This window comes from Oncorhynchus mykiss, chromosome 7, assembly GCF_057628025.1.
Source record: "Oncorhynchus mykiss isolate SJ-2025 chromosome 7, ASM5762802v1, whole genome shotgun sequence".
NCBI lineage: Eukaryota > Metazoa > Chordata > Actinopteri > Salmoniformes > Salmonidae > Oncorhynchus > Oncorhynchus mykiss.
The window spans coordinates 71,868,968-71,887,454 of NC_143028.1; the positions used below are offsets into that span (position 1 = coordinate 71,868,968).

The following is an 18,487-nucleotide window of genomic DNA, read 5'->3' on the forward strand; positions in this document are numbered from 1 at the left end:
AATTGAAATGCAGAGAAGAATCTGAAATGAACACAATTTTCCTACTTTAGCGTTTTCCGTCCACCTGACAACATAAAAAATGAAAATATCCTACATTTTTTATTAGGGCATAAACTAGAGAAAACAACACAATATATAAACAATGTAAACGCTGGAACTCCATTGTCTGATTTGCAGTGTGGCCATGGGCTACAAACACAAAATGAACACTGACTGTGGATAACCTATGCTCATTTGCCAATTGCAGAGATCATTTTGATGGGGTCATTTTGTACATATTTAGTGGCTTTTCAATGTGCACATATTATTTCCTTATGTTTCCTTCACCATCTAAAAAAACCCATAACTGAATGAAACAGGCTATATTCAAGCAATACGGGCCAGGAGGTGTTGTATACAGTATGGGCAATATACCACAGTGAAGGACTGTTCTTTGCATGACAGGAGGCGGGACACAGCCCTTAGCCATGGTATATTGGCCATATACCACAAACCCCCAAGGTGCCTAATTGCTACCAATTGCTAATTGGTTACTAACGTAATTAGACCAGTAAAACTTTTTTTTTTTACATACCCATGTATACTTCTGATTTACCATGTCTTTCAGCCAATCAGCATTCAGAGATCAAACCACCCTGTCTATAATCAAGGATAAAACCTCTCATCACAATAAATGATTTTGTTTAATTTGCCCAAATCTCCAAACTAATGATATAAGCAAATACAACTTTTATATCATTAGTGCTTAAATTACAGTCCTAGCCCCATATTCATAAAGTGTCTCGGAGTAGTGCTGATCTAGGATCAGGTCCCATGTTCACGTTCATGTCATCTTATTCATCGTGATCGAAAAGGCAAATAATTATCCTGGACCAGCATTCTGGATTGCACCTCCGTGTGTATTTGAAAAGTGAAGCTAAAATCTTAATGTGTCTATATACTCAGTATTCTGGAATTAAAATCAAATGTTTCATATGAAGTAACAGTTCAGAATGTCCCTTTTTGTTTGAGGGTATTTTCACACATATATGTTTTACCGTTTAAGTCCAAAATGATTGGCTCCTTTGGTAAAAAAAAAAGCACCTCTGTTTTCAATACCTCACCTTGCAAGGATAATTGCTCTAAGCCAGACTAAGGATATCAAAGATCTGGAAAGATTCTGTATAGAGGAATGTATAGAGGATTTTTTTGAAATGACTTGTTTAACAATATATCGTTCTCTGAGCATTTAAAATAATATACTTTTCAAATGTTTAGCATACAATATAGCTCAGTGCTTGTATTATTTATTTTAGAGTCATTTTTGCTCATCTTTATCAAGGATGCCAGTCATTTCGGATCTGACTATATCTAGTCTCCCCATTTGAAGAAGTCCTACTTATTTGGACAAATTCACTTACAGTTTATTAATGTAGTCAAAAGTTTAGTATTTGGTCACGTATTCCTAGCACGCAATGATTACATCAAACTTGAGTCTAGTGACGAGCTGTCATGTTTACCCGCTGTCATGTTTACCCGCTTTTTGGAAAAGAAACATTAAGCACTGCAGATGGTAAAGAAGCATTGAGTAATGGAAGAGTAATGAGTAATGGTAGGGAAGTGTTAAGTAATGGCAGAGAAACGTTAAGTAATGTTAGAGAAAAGTTGTGTAATGGTAAAGTAATGTTGAGTAATGGTAGAGAAGGGTTGAGTAATGGTAGATAAATGAGTAATGGTAGAGAAGGGTTGAGTAATGGTAGATAAATGAGTAATGGTAGAGAAGGGTTGAGTAATGGTAGATAAATGAGTAATGGTAGAGAAGGGTTGAGTAATGGTAGATAAATGAGTAATGGTAGAGAAGGGTTGAGTAATGGTAGATAAATGAGTAATGGTAGAGAAGGGTTGAGTCATGGTAGATAAATGAGTAATGGTAGAGAAGGGTTGAGTAATGGTAGATAAATGAGTAATGGTAGAGAAGGGTTGAGTAATGGTAGATAAATGAGTAATGGTAGAGAAGGGTTGAGTAATGGTAGAGAAGGGTTGAGTAATGGTAGATAAATGAGTAATGGTAGAGAAGGGTTGAGTAATGGTAGATAAATGAGTAATGGTAGAGAAGGGTTGAGTAATGGTAGAGAAGGGTTGAGTCATGGTAGATAAGTCCAATAAAGGGCAAGTGGAAGAGGAGCTAGAGCTTGATGATGACTAAATGGCACCCTATTCCCTAAATAGTGCACTAGAATCAGAATAATTTTTGACCTGGAACCATAGGGTGCCATTTGGGATGCAAACCGTTGCCTCCTCTCAGGGGGTTGATTGCTTTGAAATTAAGCACAAGGCACTAGAGATGCTGAGAACCGTGTACCTCTAGGAACAATATTAATCTCCTTCACACACTCACTCCAAATCCGTTAGCACGGATTTTATTAGCACGGTGGTTATTGAGGCTAAGAGTAAGTGTCACGCTCTGCCCGTAGATTGCTTTGTATGTTTCTATTTTTAGTTTGGTCAGGGTGTGATGTGGGTGGGTATTCTATGTTTTGATTTCTATGTTTAGGCCTGGTATGGTTCCCAATCAGAGGCAGCTGGTTATCGTTGTCACTGATTGAGAACCATACTTAGGCAGCCTGTTTTCCCACTATGGGTGTGGGTAGTTGTTTTCTGTCTTTGTTTGTCTGCACCAGACAGAACTGTTTCGTTTGTTCCACTTTGTTTTTTTGTTCTAGTGTTCAGTTTCTTTATTAAATTTACCATGAACATGCACCTTGGTCCTCTTCACCTTCTTCCACCTACAAATATCGTTACATTAAGCTAGTAGAAGCATTTATTTATTTCATTTCTTATGCAGTCTAATACTATTGGTTGTGGGGGGGTTTAGATCTCCAATAGGCAAAAAAGTCCTCTATTATCATACAGTATCATAGGCTACACGAGAAAGAAAGAAAGCAAGAGAGTCAACCCACCCTGGCTTTAAAGTTTAAGGTGCTGAGTTTGGTTTTCCTCTGGTAAGGCAGCATTTCCATGACAACCAACCCAGCAGAACAATAAGGCCTCTTCCTCTCTGTGCCTCTTGTCCCTGGCGGCCAGAGTGGCGAGGTGAAGTGGAGCAGCGGTATCCATCTTATGACAAGAGCGAGACACTTCACCCACACGGTGGTGTCCATCTTGTCAATATAGATTCTATAGACTCACTCTCTGCTTTCCGCAGATCGCCTTTCTAATACGACTGACAGTACCAGCCAGACGTGTTAGTAAATCACACACTGAGCCCAGAAAACACAAAGAAATAAACAACCGAAGTAGGCCTAGACACACAGCCAAGTGAAAAGAGGTGTCTGCTCGTAGATGTACAGTAGGATCTTCATTTGATCCCCCTGTTGTTGCTGGAGAACTTTCCTGCAATGTAGGAACTTTAAAACTCAAAGGAAAGGGGGATACCTAGTCAGTTGTGCAACTGAATGGATTCAACTGAAATGTGTCTGAATCAGAGAGGTGACGTCATCAACGCCCGGGGAACAGTGGGTTAACTGCCTTGCTTAGGGGCAGAACAACATATTTTTACCTTGTCAGCTCAGGAATTCAATCCAGAAACCTTTTGGTTACTGGCCCAACGCTCCTACCAGCCATTTGCAGTTTTAAAAGGCGTTTGAAGTTTGTAATTTCCACTTTGAAATTTCAGACTTGATTTTCCCTCACGAAAACTGTATAAACCCCTACAAAAATGTCCATTAATTATAATCCACATAATTCAACAATTCAAATTTCCTGTTGCTGCAGGCTTATTTTCCAGTTGTAGATAACTGGTTCAAGTAAGATCCTACATCTGTAAACTGTAGTCTTTTTTTGTAAGAGAACGGTTGTGCTGATCCACTATCAGGTTGACCAGATCACAGGTATGTAGCCTACTCAGCCATCAGAGAATGAATGTCAAGATGATTTCATAGATTTTTAAACATTTTTAGATTGGATACAAAAGCTGGTTGGGGATGGTAACCATGGAAACTGTCTTCAGGCAATGATAGTAAACTAGATTTGATCTTGGAGCTCGGACAGGTCTCAGAAAAATTGCTCAATCATGTATACAATGGGTAGAACAAGTATTTGATAACCTGCAAAATCGGCAGTGTTTCCTACTTACAAAGCACGTGGAGGTCTGTAATTTTTATCATAGCTACACTTCAACTTCAGAGAGACGGAATCTAAAAAAAATTCTCCAGAAAATCACATTGTTTGATTTTTAAGTAATTAATTAGCATTTTATTGCATGACATAAGTATTTGATACATCAGAAAAGCAGAACCTAATATTTGGTACAGAAACCTTTGTTTGCAATTACAGAGATCATACGTTTCCTGTAGTTCTTGAACAGGTTTGCACACACTGCAGCAGGGATTTTGGCCCACTCCTCCATACAGACCTTCTCCAGATCCTTTAGGTTTCGGGGCTGTCGCTGGGCAATATGGACTTTCAGCTCCCTCCAAAGATTTTCTATTGGGTTCAGGTCTGGAGACTGGCTAGGCCACTCCAGGACCTTGATATGCTTCTTACAGAGCCACTCCTTAGTTGCCCTGGCTGTGTGTTTCGGGTCGTTGTCATGCTGGAAGACCCCAGCCACGACCCATCTTCAATGCTCTTACTGAGGGAAGGTGTCACGTTCTGACCTTAGTTCCTTTGTTTTGTCTTTTGTTTTAGTATGGTCAGGGCGTGAGTTGGATGGGTTGTCTATGTTCGTTTTTCTATGATTTGGGATTGCTGTCTTCGGCCTGATATGGTTCTCAATCAGAGGCAGCTGTCAATCGTTGTCCCTGATTGAGAATCATACTTAATTAGCCTGGTTTCACTTTTGAGTTGTGGGTGTTTGGTCCACACGGTACTGTTTCGGTTTAGTTATTTCACATTGTCGTTTATTGTTTTTGTTTCAGTGTTCACGTTTCTTATTAAAAATCAAGATGAACCCTTACCACGCTGCGCTTTGGTCCTCTCCTTCATACGACGACCGTTACAGAAGGAGGTTGTTGATCAAGATCTCGGGATACATGGCCCCCATTCATCCTCCCTCGGTGCACCTGCTCAGAAAGGAGTGAAATAGACAGGCTGTTTACACAGTAAAGAAACAAAGGCATTCTCACACTGGAATGGAATGCATGTGATCTGTGTGTGTCATGTGTCAACCAATAATACATTCAGGAGAAATGGTTGAACATAAACATTCAATGGCTTTGTTTTGAACAGGAGCTGAGTATTAAAGTCTTATTTCCAGCAAAAACAAAGACTCACACTGCAATTTTTAATAGAACATTGTTAGATATTGTAATATTCTAGCAATGGTACAATAATTGTTATGATGAACACAACAGGGAGCATATTATTGCATTAATTAATTCAGATAACTAAAACATCAGAGTGGATCTTCCTCACAGTGTCTGAGAGATTATTCGACAGGCATGAAATCCATTGAACTTCTGTTTTTCTAACGGAATGAAACAGAGATGTAAAGGAAAAAAAGAGAGTTATAAGCATACAAGCTCTGCCTTAATGAACCATGCTGGCACAAAAAGACGTACAGTAGGCCCCTTTAATGTACAGTGTGCAGATAATATTGTGGTCGAACGCATTGTGAAACTTGTCATAAACACCTATGCCATTTTATTATCATCTCATTATAATCCCATCAAATAAGAAAGAGCTGCATAAGATGTTTTTTCATACGAACATTATAAGATATTACAAAGGTTAATACTGATGATAATTTTCTCACCTCTCGCCCCCTTCCCAATGAAAAAATATGCCAAAACACCCCGTAAATCGTTGATATTGAGAAGAAAAGGTGTGATTTGGGGGTCGAGAAATTGAGCATAAGGGGTTACAGCAGTGCTTCAGAGGGTTAAGATGGTGTGGCATGGAACTGACCCAGGCCTTTGCAGACCTTGCCAAGATAATTAACCCTCCCCCACCAACACTGCTGCGGTCGCCAGGTATTGTGGGGCTGCATCGAGCCACCAAGGCCGACTGGGTCAGGAGAAATGAGGCGTCGTGGAGGGGTGAGCACATTCAGCAGGAGCATACAGTGGGGGGTAGGAGGGTGGAGGAGGAACGTAAATTACGATAACCTACTCCCCAGGAGACAGACCATATCTTAGCAGTTGGGCCTGCATGTCCCTTTGGGAAGATGGGTGTACAGATTCAGAAAACTATAATGTCCTCAAAGAGGCAATTCATTTAGCAGCAGTCATAAAACATACAAATGAAATCACATATTTAAAGACAACAAATAGCAAAGGATATTTACAAGCAAGTAGGCTGGGTAAGTGCAATTTCAAAATAAAAATGTCAAAACGCCTAGTAGATGTTAAATAAAGGTTAAATAAATGTTTTTATAAAAATGTTAAAATGCAAGTACTAAAGTGACATAAGTCCAACATTTGGCGAGGGTCTTTAGGTTGTCTGTACCAGCAGCCAGAGGGGAAACAATACTTAAAAAAATTTAAACAATATAACTATAGAGATAAACTCAAAATAACAACATGTGAAAAATATTTTACTTTATTCATGTTTCAATGGAACCCAACAAAATAATTTATTGATTTAATTAAAAGTCAATGTCCTCCAAATCAAAGTTTCCCAATTAATGGCACCCTTAAATATTATTGTAAATAACATCTACCAACATTAAACCAGGAATTAAATTCCACTTATTTAAGTTTATCTAAGTGTTAATGAACTATATTGAGCCATTACATCACTTCCTTTTTCACTAGGGTATAACAATTAGGTAACAATCATGCAATATCCCTTTGTCATCCAACACCATGAAGAAAACAAAAGAGCAGGCAGTTCAAAAGGGACAGATGGTCGTAGACCTTCATAAATCTGGTAATGGCTACAAGAAGATCCACAAACGATTGAATATACCACTGAGCACTGTCAGGGTAATTATTGAACAATTCAAAAGATATGGAACAGTTGAAAACCACACGGGTAGAGGACGCAAGTGCATTTTGCCCCCCAGGATGGGGAGGAGGATCGTGAGAGAAGCAACAAAATCCCCAAGAATCACTGTGAAAGAATTGCAGGCCTTGGTGGCGTCTTGGGGTCACCAGGTTTCAAAAAGCACCATCAGACGCCACCTCCACAACCACAGGCTCTTTGGAAGGGTTGTCAGAAGAAAGCCCTTAATGACCCCGAGACACAGACACAAGCGCTTGGAGTTAGCCAAATGTTTGGTGTCGAAACAGAGATGCATACAAGGAGAGGCACCTCATACTCACGGTGAAACAGAGATGCATACAAGGAGAGGCACCTCATACTCACGGTGAAACAGAGATGCATACAAGGAGAGGCACCTCATACCCACGGTGAAAAATGGAGGGGGTCAGTGATGTTTTGGGGCTGTTTTAATTCCAGAGGTCCAGAGGCACTGGTTAAGATTGATGGCATAATGAATTCCACCAAGTATCAGGCAACACTTATTTTCCACCATCATTTGCAAATAAATTCATAAAAAATCCTACAATGTGATTTTCTGGATTTTATTTTTCTCATTTTGTCTGTCATAGTTGAAGTGTACCTATGATGAAAATTACAGGCCTCTCATCTTTTTAAGTGGGAGAACTTGCACAATTGGTGGCTGACTAAATACTTTTTTTGCCCCACTGTACACATTTGTACGAATGCCACACACCTGCCCCACACACACAGTGACCCTGGTTGATAGTGCTTAACCAACATTGATCCTGTATTTGGATTTCAATTTGGAGGTAAAGACTTGAATAGTCAAGTCTTCAGGTGGTTTTGTTCAATACCTAAATTGATCCTGAAAAGTAGGCGGGGGGGGGGGGGGGGTGTCTCTGAAGAACTGCAAACATTAGTACAGTACTAAATATGGCATTTTTTTGAGAGCCTTTTCAGATACAGTAGATAAACAAGGAATGTAGTGTATGTGAAAATTACCAGCTTAGTCACACCAATTTTAGGTGCCATGAGCTGCTGTGAGTGTGAATTAACACTTGAGCTGCATAGGGCTGTGTGAAGGCTACAGGGACCACTTTAAAACATGGAGAAGAAGAACATATCCTTTGGGTGCGTTGTTTGGAGGACAACCTAGTGGTCCGTTGTTCAGATACATTGCAGTTATGGTGTTAACCATCGAGTCTTCATTGATTCTTTTTTTATATGGAAAACACCTTGTCACCCTAGAATACATATAGAAATCAAAAGTACTTATAAAACTCTTTTTTCCATTGGCAGATGTAACAGTCCTCCAGTCACACAGATAGATGGGGCTCCAAGGTAATGTTTCCACTATGTACAGATCTAGGATCAGCTTCTAGCATCACTTTACCATTAGTAGGGACAATGCTACAAACTGACCCAGGAACAGTGTGCTGGGGCACCCACACCCTACTCCGATATGGAGGTAGTCTTTGCACACTGGTTTACAATTCCAATCAATATTTGAAATGGGATGTGTCCTATGGAAACAGACGGATGAATCCATTCCATCTGGCCCATGGACGTTTATCGGCCTGCTGATATGAGAAAATAAAGTTACAGCAGCATTCATGTTTTTACTATAAATCTACTGTAATTCTATTTTTATGGGTGTCAACTACCAGTCATGGTGTGTCAGTTCAGGTCAAACACAATAATTAGTCTTGGAAAGGTAAAACATTTGTTTAAGGATGATCGGTCCATTCTCAGAATGAGGTCACACAGAGACATATGAAATCATATGCATTCATCATTGTCCGTGTTTCAGAAAGTTCAGATTATTTAAAAACTTCATACATAAGTGTCAGAAACGGACAGTTTTAACTGCACCTAATTGTGTAGGAAAACCACACAGCATAAACATGACAATAAGTGAATCAAAATCTTTATTTGTTACATTGCGTTACATTCAATATCCAATGAGTTTGTTTTTCGACACGCACATAATAAGACCAATACAAACAAGCAGATTTTGTGCCTTTCCTAACGGAGGAACAGATGAACAAAATATACTTTCACACCCTCAGTATGTACACATCTTCCAACTTCATACAAGTTGATACCTTCAACATTTACAGAATAAATGAGTGGTTTCTGAGGAACGGGATTAAAATCGAATTCAATTCACGTGGCACCATCGAGATTGTAGAATATTTGCAGAGCACAATGGCAGGCTAGAGTATCAATTCAATTGAGAATTTAAATTCATTGAGGCCATTTGAAAATCAGCAATAGGTTAGACATTCCATATTCAAAACAGTTAACACTAGTAAATTGACAGCAAAAGTCATGCCTGAAGTGACATTTTACTGGCCTGGTCAGATATCAGGTTGTGCTAGAAAGCACAACTCTTGAAGTTGCTAACAACCATAGGAGTTGGCTATACAGCACAAACAGATCTGGGACCAGACTAACATTTTACTGCATTATTGATCCTCAAACACAGGACTTGTCAATTGCCAATAAGCAAGTAACCGGAAATGACAGTAATATTATTCTGGAGAAATATAAATAACTCAAGTCAGCCTTTAGCTTCCCCAGATACAGTAAGGTTTCAATAGTTTAGTACAATTAATATTTTCCTTAACAGTCAAGAAAATGGAAATCATTCCAAAATTAAACACAAAATTACCAATCTATGGAACGAAAGTGGAGGAAATCTTATTTCCTGAAAATATAAATGGCTTGGGTGGATCACCATGGAAAATATCATGCAAAAGTATAAATGGCTTGGGTGGATCACCATGGAAAATATCATGCAAAAGTATAAATGGCTTGGGTGGATCACCATGGAAAATATCATGCAAAAGTATAAATGGCTTGGGTGGATCACCATGGAAAATATCATGCAAAAGTATAAAGGCTTGGGTGGATCACCATGGAAAATATCATGCAAAAGTATAAATGGCTTGGGTGGATCACTATGGAAAATATCATGCAAAAGTATAAATGGCTTGGGTGGATCACCATGGAAAATATCATGCAAAAGTATAAATGGCTTGGGTGGATCACCATGGAAAATATCATGCAAAAGAAATATAGTTCCGGATTATTTTCCATATTGTAAAAAAAAGAAGAATAATAACGTATAAAATCTGTGTTTTAGACAGACCCAGTTACATACAGGACGCCAGTAGTAGCCATCCAACCCTTAATAGATCATTTTTTAAATGGCTACATAAAACTACTGTGTTTCAGCCCTGTTATGTTGTCTGGAATAAAATCAAGCACAAATAAAGACACTAATTGGTGGAAAAAAAAGAAGTACATCCTCTGCCACTACACTAGTGATTTAATGGTCTGAATTTGGTTTTAGGCTGGACATAAAACAAAAATATTATGGACACAACATGGCGGTATGTATCAGGTTCTCTAGTCTGTGATGTCACATCTGGAATGGGATGTTAAACACAGTACTCATGACAAATCATTTTTTAAATCACCAAAGACGATTATTTTTCCAACTGTGTCTATCAAAGTGAAACTCACCCTTAATATCACCAATCAAAATGTATTTTTCATATATTTTTTATTTGATATGGAAAGAAAAACCAAGTGAATGTTTTTTTTATCCAAACCAATATATATATATATATATATATATATATATATATATATCCTGAATTCTACCATCAGATGCAGTGAATGTGAAATGCCACAGGTTTAAAAGTGAATAATGCCTAAAACGAGGTCAGTTGGTTGGGAGTGCATTGAGTACAAGGACCACGGTCGCATTCATTAGGGCACATCGTAGCAAAACACTGTACAACGGAAAACAAAACAAACGTTTCTCATTGGACTGATTGGAAGTTCTGGTTGGCCCTCCCTTTTCATTCAGTTCGTTTAGTTCGCCTGTTTTGTAGCTTATGAACACAACCCAGATGCCGATGAGTATAAAAAGGCTCAATCTACCTGAGATTTTAAGTACAAGTACATTTCTACACTCTCTAACTGGCACAAGTGTGCATGTGGGAAGAGAAAACCCAAATCACTAGGTAAGTCAAAAATGACCATTGACTGAAGTGAGATTTGAGTTCTGTAAATAAAAAATGTAATGTCCTTTTTTTTAGATAAAAGTACATTTTTCTGATGTTTTGACCGGTCTATTTCGCTCCAGACCAACATAACAACAACAAACACGACGTTAGATATGGTAAAATACAAAGACCAATGCGTTTCATAGAAAAGCAAACAGAACTGGACTTCAAAAACCACAGTGATACGGCTGTGGGAACTGGTAACAGCCATAGAGTGGAAGCCATTTTGAGTGCCGACGGCAATCTCTTTGCCACGTCACAAGTCTAAAGTCACTGAGTATGTTCCCTCTGCTGACAGTCTGAAGCCTCGCAGCCAGGTGAGGTGAGTGCCCCAACCACAACCCATCAAAGAGTCCTACAATTTGTTGTGAGTCTAGCAGTGGAGGCTGCTGAGGGGAGGATGGCTCACAACAACGGCTGAAACGGTGCAAATGGAATGGCTTCAAACACCTGGAAACCATGTGTTTGATATTTATGATACCATTCCAGCTATTCCGCTCCAGTCATTACCACGAGCTCGTCCTCCCCAATTAAGGTGCCACCAACCTCCTGTGAAGTCTAGACAGAAATACAGTAAGTGGCAAATAAGCAGTGTAGAGGCGCGGGGTGGGAAAAACGAAGATGGTCAGGTGCCGTGGCTGCGGTGAGTCAGCATAGAAATAAAAATAAATTGTTGACCTCAATTTGAATCGCAACTTGCTCATAATATACATAACAAAAAAAATACATTTGTTATATAGAATCTTTGCAGTCCTTGTGTCAGTCTCTCTCTGTGTGGGGGAGTGAGGTGAAAGGTGAAAGTTCACCGGTTGAGGCTGCGCTCCTCTACCTCCTGGAAGAGAGAGGTGTAGAACTCTGGCTCCAGCTGCTTGTTGCGGTAGCGGTTCACCACCTCAGCGATCTTCTGTTTCCGACGCACGTGCGGCGGGTTGTACGAGTCACTCTCCAGCCGCTTCCGTCGGCACGCGTTGATCACCGTCTGTCTCACCAGGAACCCTTAGAGGAGAAAGAGAGGACCAATGGCTCAGGACTTTGGAGCTAGGTCGAGTGACTCACACACACATTTGGCAGGTGTGAAGAAGACACACACAGTGCCACTCGTCACTGTGATGGCTAACACACACACAAGCACCCCATCACTCCCACACTTTTTCTCTCTCTCACCTAGTGACCTTCTGCTGACCACCATGCCGTCCACCAGGGGGACGACCATGCTGAACTTGCCCAGGGCCCCGTGCAGGCGGATCCGGAACAGGCCAGTCCTCAGAGGGTGGATGAAGATCACCTGCACATCCTGACCTGATGACGTGGGCCTGAAAGGAGGAGGGGAGGGTTGGACATGCATAGAGAGGCAGTTAGGAAGAGGAGGAAGAGCAGAAAGGTGGAAGTAGAACAGAGCAGATATGATACGCTGTCTCCGCTGCAGAGGAGCTATGAGCACCTCTTACCATTCTGCTTTATGGAGGTCAGCCACCATCCAGCTGGCCTGGCTTTGTTCCTGTACTGTCTCTAGCGTGCATTGCCTTGCTCCTGTATTCTGTTCTATATGCTTCCCTGGCAAGACCTAGTCCAGGCCACTGACCTACACTGCTTTGTCTCCTCAGCTAAATTAACAACACGGATAATCATACAGCCGGAAATAACTTTTGGATATTAGAGCGGCGGTAACTCACCAGCCACACGACCAGGAATACAACTTTCCCGAATTGGATCCTTTGTTCGTACCCCCCAAGGGAAATTGAACAGAGGTATATCCGACTCAGGAGGCGTGCACACCATTCGCCACTTCTGAGTATATTCACTCTCCGGACAATAAAGTAGACAAGCTCAGGGCGAGTATCTCCTTCCAGAGAGACATCAGGGACTGTAAACATCCTCTGTTTCACATAATCATGGCTCTCTCGAGATATACTTTCCCTGTCCATACAGCCAGCTGGGTTCTCAGTACATTGCACAGACAGGAATACAGAACTCTCCGGAAAGATGAAAGGCGGGGGTGTATGTTTCATGATTAACCAGTTGATTGTGATAACATACAGAAACAAAAGTGCTATTGTTCACCTAACCTAGAATACCTCAATCAAATACAGACCGTATTACCTCCCAAGATAGTCACAGCCGTGTATATTCCCTTCAAGCCGATACCACAACGGCCCTCAAGGAACTTCACTGGACTTTATTCAAATCACATATCATGAGGCCGCATTTATTTTAGCTGGGGATTTTAACAAAGCAAATTTGAGAAAAACACAACTGAAGTTCTATCAACACATTGACTGCAGCACTCGTTCTGGTAAAATACTTGACCACCGCTACTCCCCCTTTTGAAATGCCCACAAGGACCTCCCGCGCCCTCCTGTCGTCAAATCAGATCACGATTCCATTTTGCTCCTCTCTTCCTATAGGTAGAAACAAACAAGAAGTACCCGTGTCAAGGTCTATTCAACGCTGGTCTGACCAATCGGAAACCATGCTTCAAGATTGTTTTGATCCCGCGGACTGGGATATGTTCCAGGTAGCCTCTAGGAATAACATTGACGTATACATGGACACGGTGATTGAGTTCATCAGGAAGTGTATAGGGGATGTTGTTCCCACTGTGACTTTTAAAACCTGCCCAAACCACAAACGGTGGATAGATGGCAGCATTCGCACAAAACTGAAAGAGCAAACCATAGTTTTTAACCATGGCAAGGTGACTGGTTATATGGTCAAATACAAACAATGTAGTTATTCACACTGTAAGGCGATCAAACAGGCAAAATGTCAGTATAGAGACAAAGTGGAGTCACAATTCAACAGCTCAGACACGAGACGTGTGTGGCAGGGTCTACAGACAATCACGAATTACAAAGGGAAACCAGCCACGTCGCGGACACCAACATCTTGCTCCCAGACAAGGCTGCCAGCCGAGACAGCATCCCTAGCCGCGTCCTCAGAGCACGCGCAGACCACCTGGCTGGAGTGTTTACGGATATATTCAATCTCTCCGTATTTCAGTCTGCTGTCCCCACTTCCTTCAATATGTCCACCATTGTTCCTGTACCCAAGAAAGCACAAGGTAACTGAACTAAATGACTATCGCACCATAGCACTCACTTCTGTCATCTTGAAGTGCTTTGAGAGACTAGTCAAGGATCATATCACCTCTACCTTACCTGACACCCTAGAACCTTCTCAATTTGCTTACCGCCCTAATGGATCCACAGACGATGCAATCTCCATCGCACTGCACACTGCCCTATCCCATCTGGACAAGAGAAATACCTACGTAAGAATGCTGTTCATTGACTATAGCTCAGCCTTCAACACCATAGTACCCTCCAAGCTCATCCTTAGCTTGGAGCCCTGGGTCTGAACCACGCCCTGTGCAACTGGGTTCTGGACTTCCTGACGGGTGATGAGGAAACAACACCTCCACGTCGCTGATCCTCAACACAGGGACACCACAAGGGTGTGTGCTCAGCCACCTCCTGTACTCCCTGTTCACCCATGACTGCGTGGTCAAGCACACCTCCAACTCAATCATCACGTTTGCAGAAGACACGAAAGTAGTAGGCTTGATTACCAACAACTACGAGACGGCCTACAGGGAGGTGGTGAGGAAAATAACCTCACCCTCAACAAAACGAAGCAGCTGATCGTGGACTTCAGGAAACAGCAGAGGGAGCACAGCACGCCCCTATCCACATCGACGAACCCACAGTGGAGAAGGTGGAAAGCTTCAAGTTCCTCTGCGTATACATCACTGACAATCTGAAATTGTCGAACCACTCAGACAGTGTGGTGAAGGCGCAACAGCACCTCTTCAACCTCAGGAGGCTGAAGAAACTCAGCTTGGACCCTAAGACCCTCACAAATTTGACAGATGCACAATTGAGAGCATCATGTCAGGCTGTATCACCACCTGGTACGGAAACTGCACCGCCTACAACCGCAGGACTCTCCAGAGGGTGGTGCAGTCTGCCAAACGCATCACTGGGGATCACCGGCTTCTATGTCAAGGCCATCAGACTGTTAAATAGCCATCACAAGCCGGCTACCACACGGTTACTCAACCCTGCACCCGAGAGGCTTCTACCCTATATACATAGACTAACTGGCCACTTTAATAATGTTTACATACTGCTTTACTCATCTCATGTATTCTATTCTACTGTAATTTAGTTTACATATTTCTTAATTCCAATCTTTTACTTTTAGATTTGTGTGTGTTGTTGTGAATTGTTAGATATTACTGCACTGTTGGAGCTAGGAACACAAGCACTTCACACTACACCTGCAATAACATCTGCTAAATATGTGTATGTGACCAATAAAATACAGCAAACAAATATGTGGGGTCATAAGCTTGATGTAGTCATTGCATGCTATGAATATGGGACCAAATACTAAACCTTTGACTACTTTAATACACTATGTGGATTTGTCCAAATTACTTATGACACATGGGGGGGACTAAATACATAGTGCTTCGTTTCTAAAAAATACTTATGACACATGGGGGGGACTAAATACATGGTGCTTCGTTTCTAAAAAAGTAAAACAGATATGTTTGAAAATACCCTTGAACTGAAGGTTAGATTCTGTACTGTTGCATTATAGAAAACATTTGATCTCAAATCCAAAATGCTGGAGTATAGAGCCAAATGTAAAGTTTTAGCTTCACCGTCCAAATAAATAAACTCAGTGTACTTTACCCTCGAGCCACACTGATCTTGCCGAGCTCACGTGAGACATTTATATACAGTGCCTTGCGAAAGTATTCGGCCCCCTTGAACTTTGCGACATTTCTCACATTTCAGGCTTCAAACATAAAGATATAAAACTGTATTTTTTTGTGAAGAATCAACAACAAGTGGGACACAATCATTAAGTGGAACGACATTTATTGGATATTTCAAACTTTTTTAACAAATCAAAAACTGAAAAATTGGGCGTGCAAAATTATTCAGCCCCCTTAAGTTAATACTTTGTAGCGCCACCTTTTGCTGCGATTACAGCTGTAAGTCGCTTGGGGTATGTCTCTATCAGTTTTGCACATCGAGAGACTGACATTTCTTCCCATTCCTCCTTGCAAAACAGCTCGAGCTCAGTGAGGTTGGATGGAGAGCATTTGTGAACAGCAGTTTTCAGTTCTTTCCACAGATTCTCGATTGGATTCAGGTCTGGACTTTGACTTGGCCATTCTAACACCTGGATATGTTTATTTTTGAACCATTCCATTGTAGATTTTGCTTTATGTTTTAGATCATTGTCTTGTTGGAAGACAAATCTCCGTCCCAGTCTCAGGTCTTTTGCAGACTCCATCAGGTTTTCTTCCAGAATGGTCCTGTATTTGGCTCCATCCATCTTCCCATCAATTTTAACCATCTTCCCTGTCCCTGCTGAAGAAAAGCAGGCCCAAACCATGATGCTGCCACCACCATGTTTGACAGTGGGGATGGTGTGTTCAGGGTGATGAGCTGTGTTGCTTTTACGCCAAACATAACGTTTTGCATTGTTCCCAAAAAGTTCAATTTTGGTTTCATCTGACCAGAGCACCTTCTTCCACATGTTTGGTGGGTCTCCCAGGTGGCTTGTGGCAAACTTTAAACGACACTTTTTATGGATATCTTTAAGAAATGGCTTTCTTCTTGCCACTCTTCCATAAAGGCCAGATTTGTGCAATATACGACTGATTGTTGTCCTATGGACAGAGTCTCCCACCTCAGCTGTAGATCTCTGCAGTTCATCCAGAGTGATCATGGGCCTCTTGGCTGCATCTCTGATCAGTCTTCTCCTTGTATGAGCTGAAAGTTTAGAGGGACGGCCAGGTCTTGGTAGATTTGCAGTGGTCTGATACTCCTTCCATTTCAATATTATCGCTTGCACAGTGCTCCTTGGGATGTTTAAAGCTTGGGAAATATTTTTGTATCCAAATCCGGCTTTAAACTTCTTCACAACAGTATCTCGGACCTGCCTGGTGTGTTCCTTGTTCTTCATGATGCTCTCTGCGCTTTTAACGGACCTCTGAGACTATCACAGTGCAGGTGCATTTATACGGAGACTTGATTACACACAGGTGGATTGTATTTATCATCATTAGTCATTTAGGTCAACATTGGATCATTCAGAGATCCTCACTGAACTTCTGGAGAGAGTTTGCTGCACTGAAAGTAAAGGGGCTGAATAATTTTGCACGCACAATTTTTCAGTTTTTGATTTGTTAAAAAAGTTTGAAATATCCAATAAATGTCGTTCCACTTCATGATTGTGTCCCACTTGTTGTTGATTCTTCACAAAAAAATACAGTTTTATATCTTTATGTTTGAAGCCTGAAATGTGGCAAAAGGTCGCAAAGTTCAAGGGGGCCGAATACTTTCACAAGGCACTGTCTGTATATATATATATATATATATATATACACACACTGCTAAAAAAATAAAGGGAACACTAAAATAATACATCCTAGATCTGAATGAAATAAATATTCTTATTAAATACTTTTTTCTTTACATAGTTGAATGTGCTGACAACAAAAATCACGCAAAAATTATCAATGGAAATCAAATTTATCAACCCATGGAGGTCTGGATTTGGAGTCACACTCAAAATGAAAGTGGAAAACCACACTACAGGCTGATCCAACTTTGATGTAATGTCCTTAAAACAAGTCAAAATTAGGCTCAGTAGTGTGTGTGGCCTCCACGTGCCTGTATGACCTCCCTACAACGCCTGGGCATGCTCCTGATGAGGTGGCGGATGGTCTCCTCCTACGGCCTCCTCCACATCTCCTGATGTACTGGCCTGTCTCCTGGTAGCGCCTCCATGCTTTGGACACTACGCTGACAGACACAGCAAACCTTCTTGCCACAGCTCGCATTGATGTGCCATCCTGGATGAGCTGCACTACCTGAGCCACTTATGTGGGTTGTAGACTCCGTCTCATGCTACCACTAGAGTGAAAGCACTGCCAGCATTCAAAAGTGACCAAAACATCAGCCAGGAAGCATAGGAACTGAGAAGTGGTCTGTGGTTACCACCTGCAGAACCACTCCTTTATTGGGGGTGTCTTGCTAATTGCCTATAATTTCCACCTGATATCTATTGCATTTGCACAACAGCATGTGACATTTATTGTCAATCAGTGTTGCTTCCTAAGTGGACAGTTTGATTTCACAGAAGTGTGATTGACTTGGAGTTACATTGTGCTGTTTAATTGTTCCCATTCTTTTTTTGAGCAGTGTATATATGACTGGAGTAAAGGACAACTGTCTGGTCTTGGCATACTCTGAGCTTCTACCTGGCAAGTCAGAAGAGGATAGAGCTCCTTTAGGAGGTCTATTGAACTCTTTTCTAGGAGTTTATCCTTGTCATTATCACCTTCGCTAGCTCTTTTGAGGGTTTAATCACCCATTTAAATTGAACCATTAGGTCCAGTTTCCAGACGCCTTGACTAAAATGCTTGCTTAGAGGAGAATCTCCATTTAAAAAGTTTCATG

At 41.1% G+C, this 18,487-nt stretch overlaps 1 protein-coding gene across 38 annotated transcripts in view; it reads right to left on the bottom strand.

The window, feature by feature from the left end:
* Nucleotides 1–8,839: 8,839 nt before the first annotated feature.
* The window catches only part of LOC110528539 (ral GTPase-activating protein subunit beta), a 57,837-nt gene continuing 48,189 nt past the window's right edge, over nucleotides 8,840–18,487 (bottom strand). For all 38 annotated transcript variants that reach the window (XM_090241933.1, XM_090241931.1, XM_090241929.1 and 35 more), the window contains 2 exons: nucleotides 12,168–12,316; nucleotides 8,840–11,999 (listed from right to left, as the gene is read on the bottom strand). In XM_090241933.1, the coding sequence (XP_090098059.1) occupies nucleotides 11,806–11,999; nucleotides 12,168–12,316 (343 nt within the window). In that variant the 3' untranslated portion in view covers nucleotides 8,840–11,805. The remainder of the gene's footprint in view (nucleotides 12,000–12,167; nucleotides 12,317–18,487) is intronic.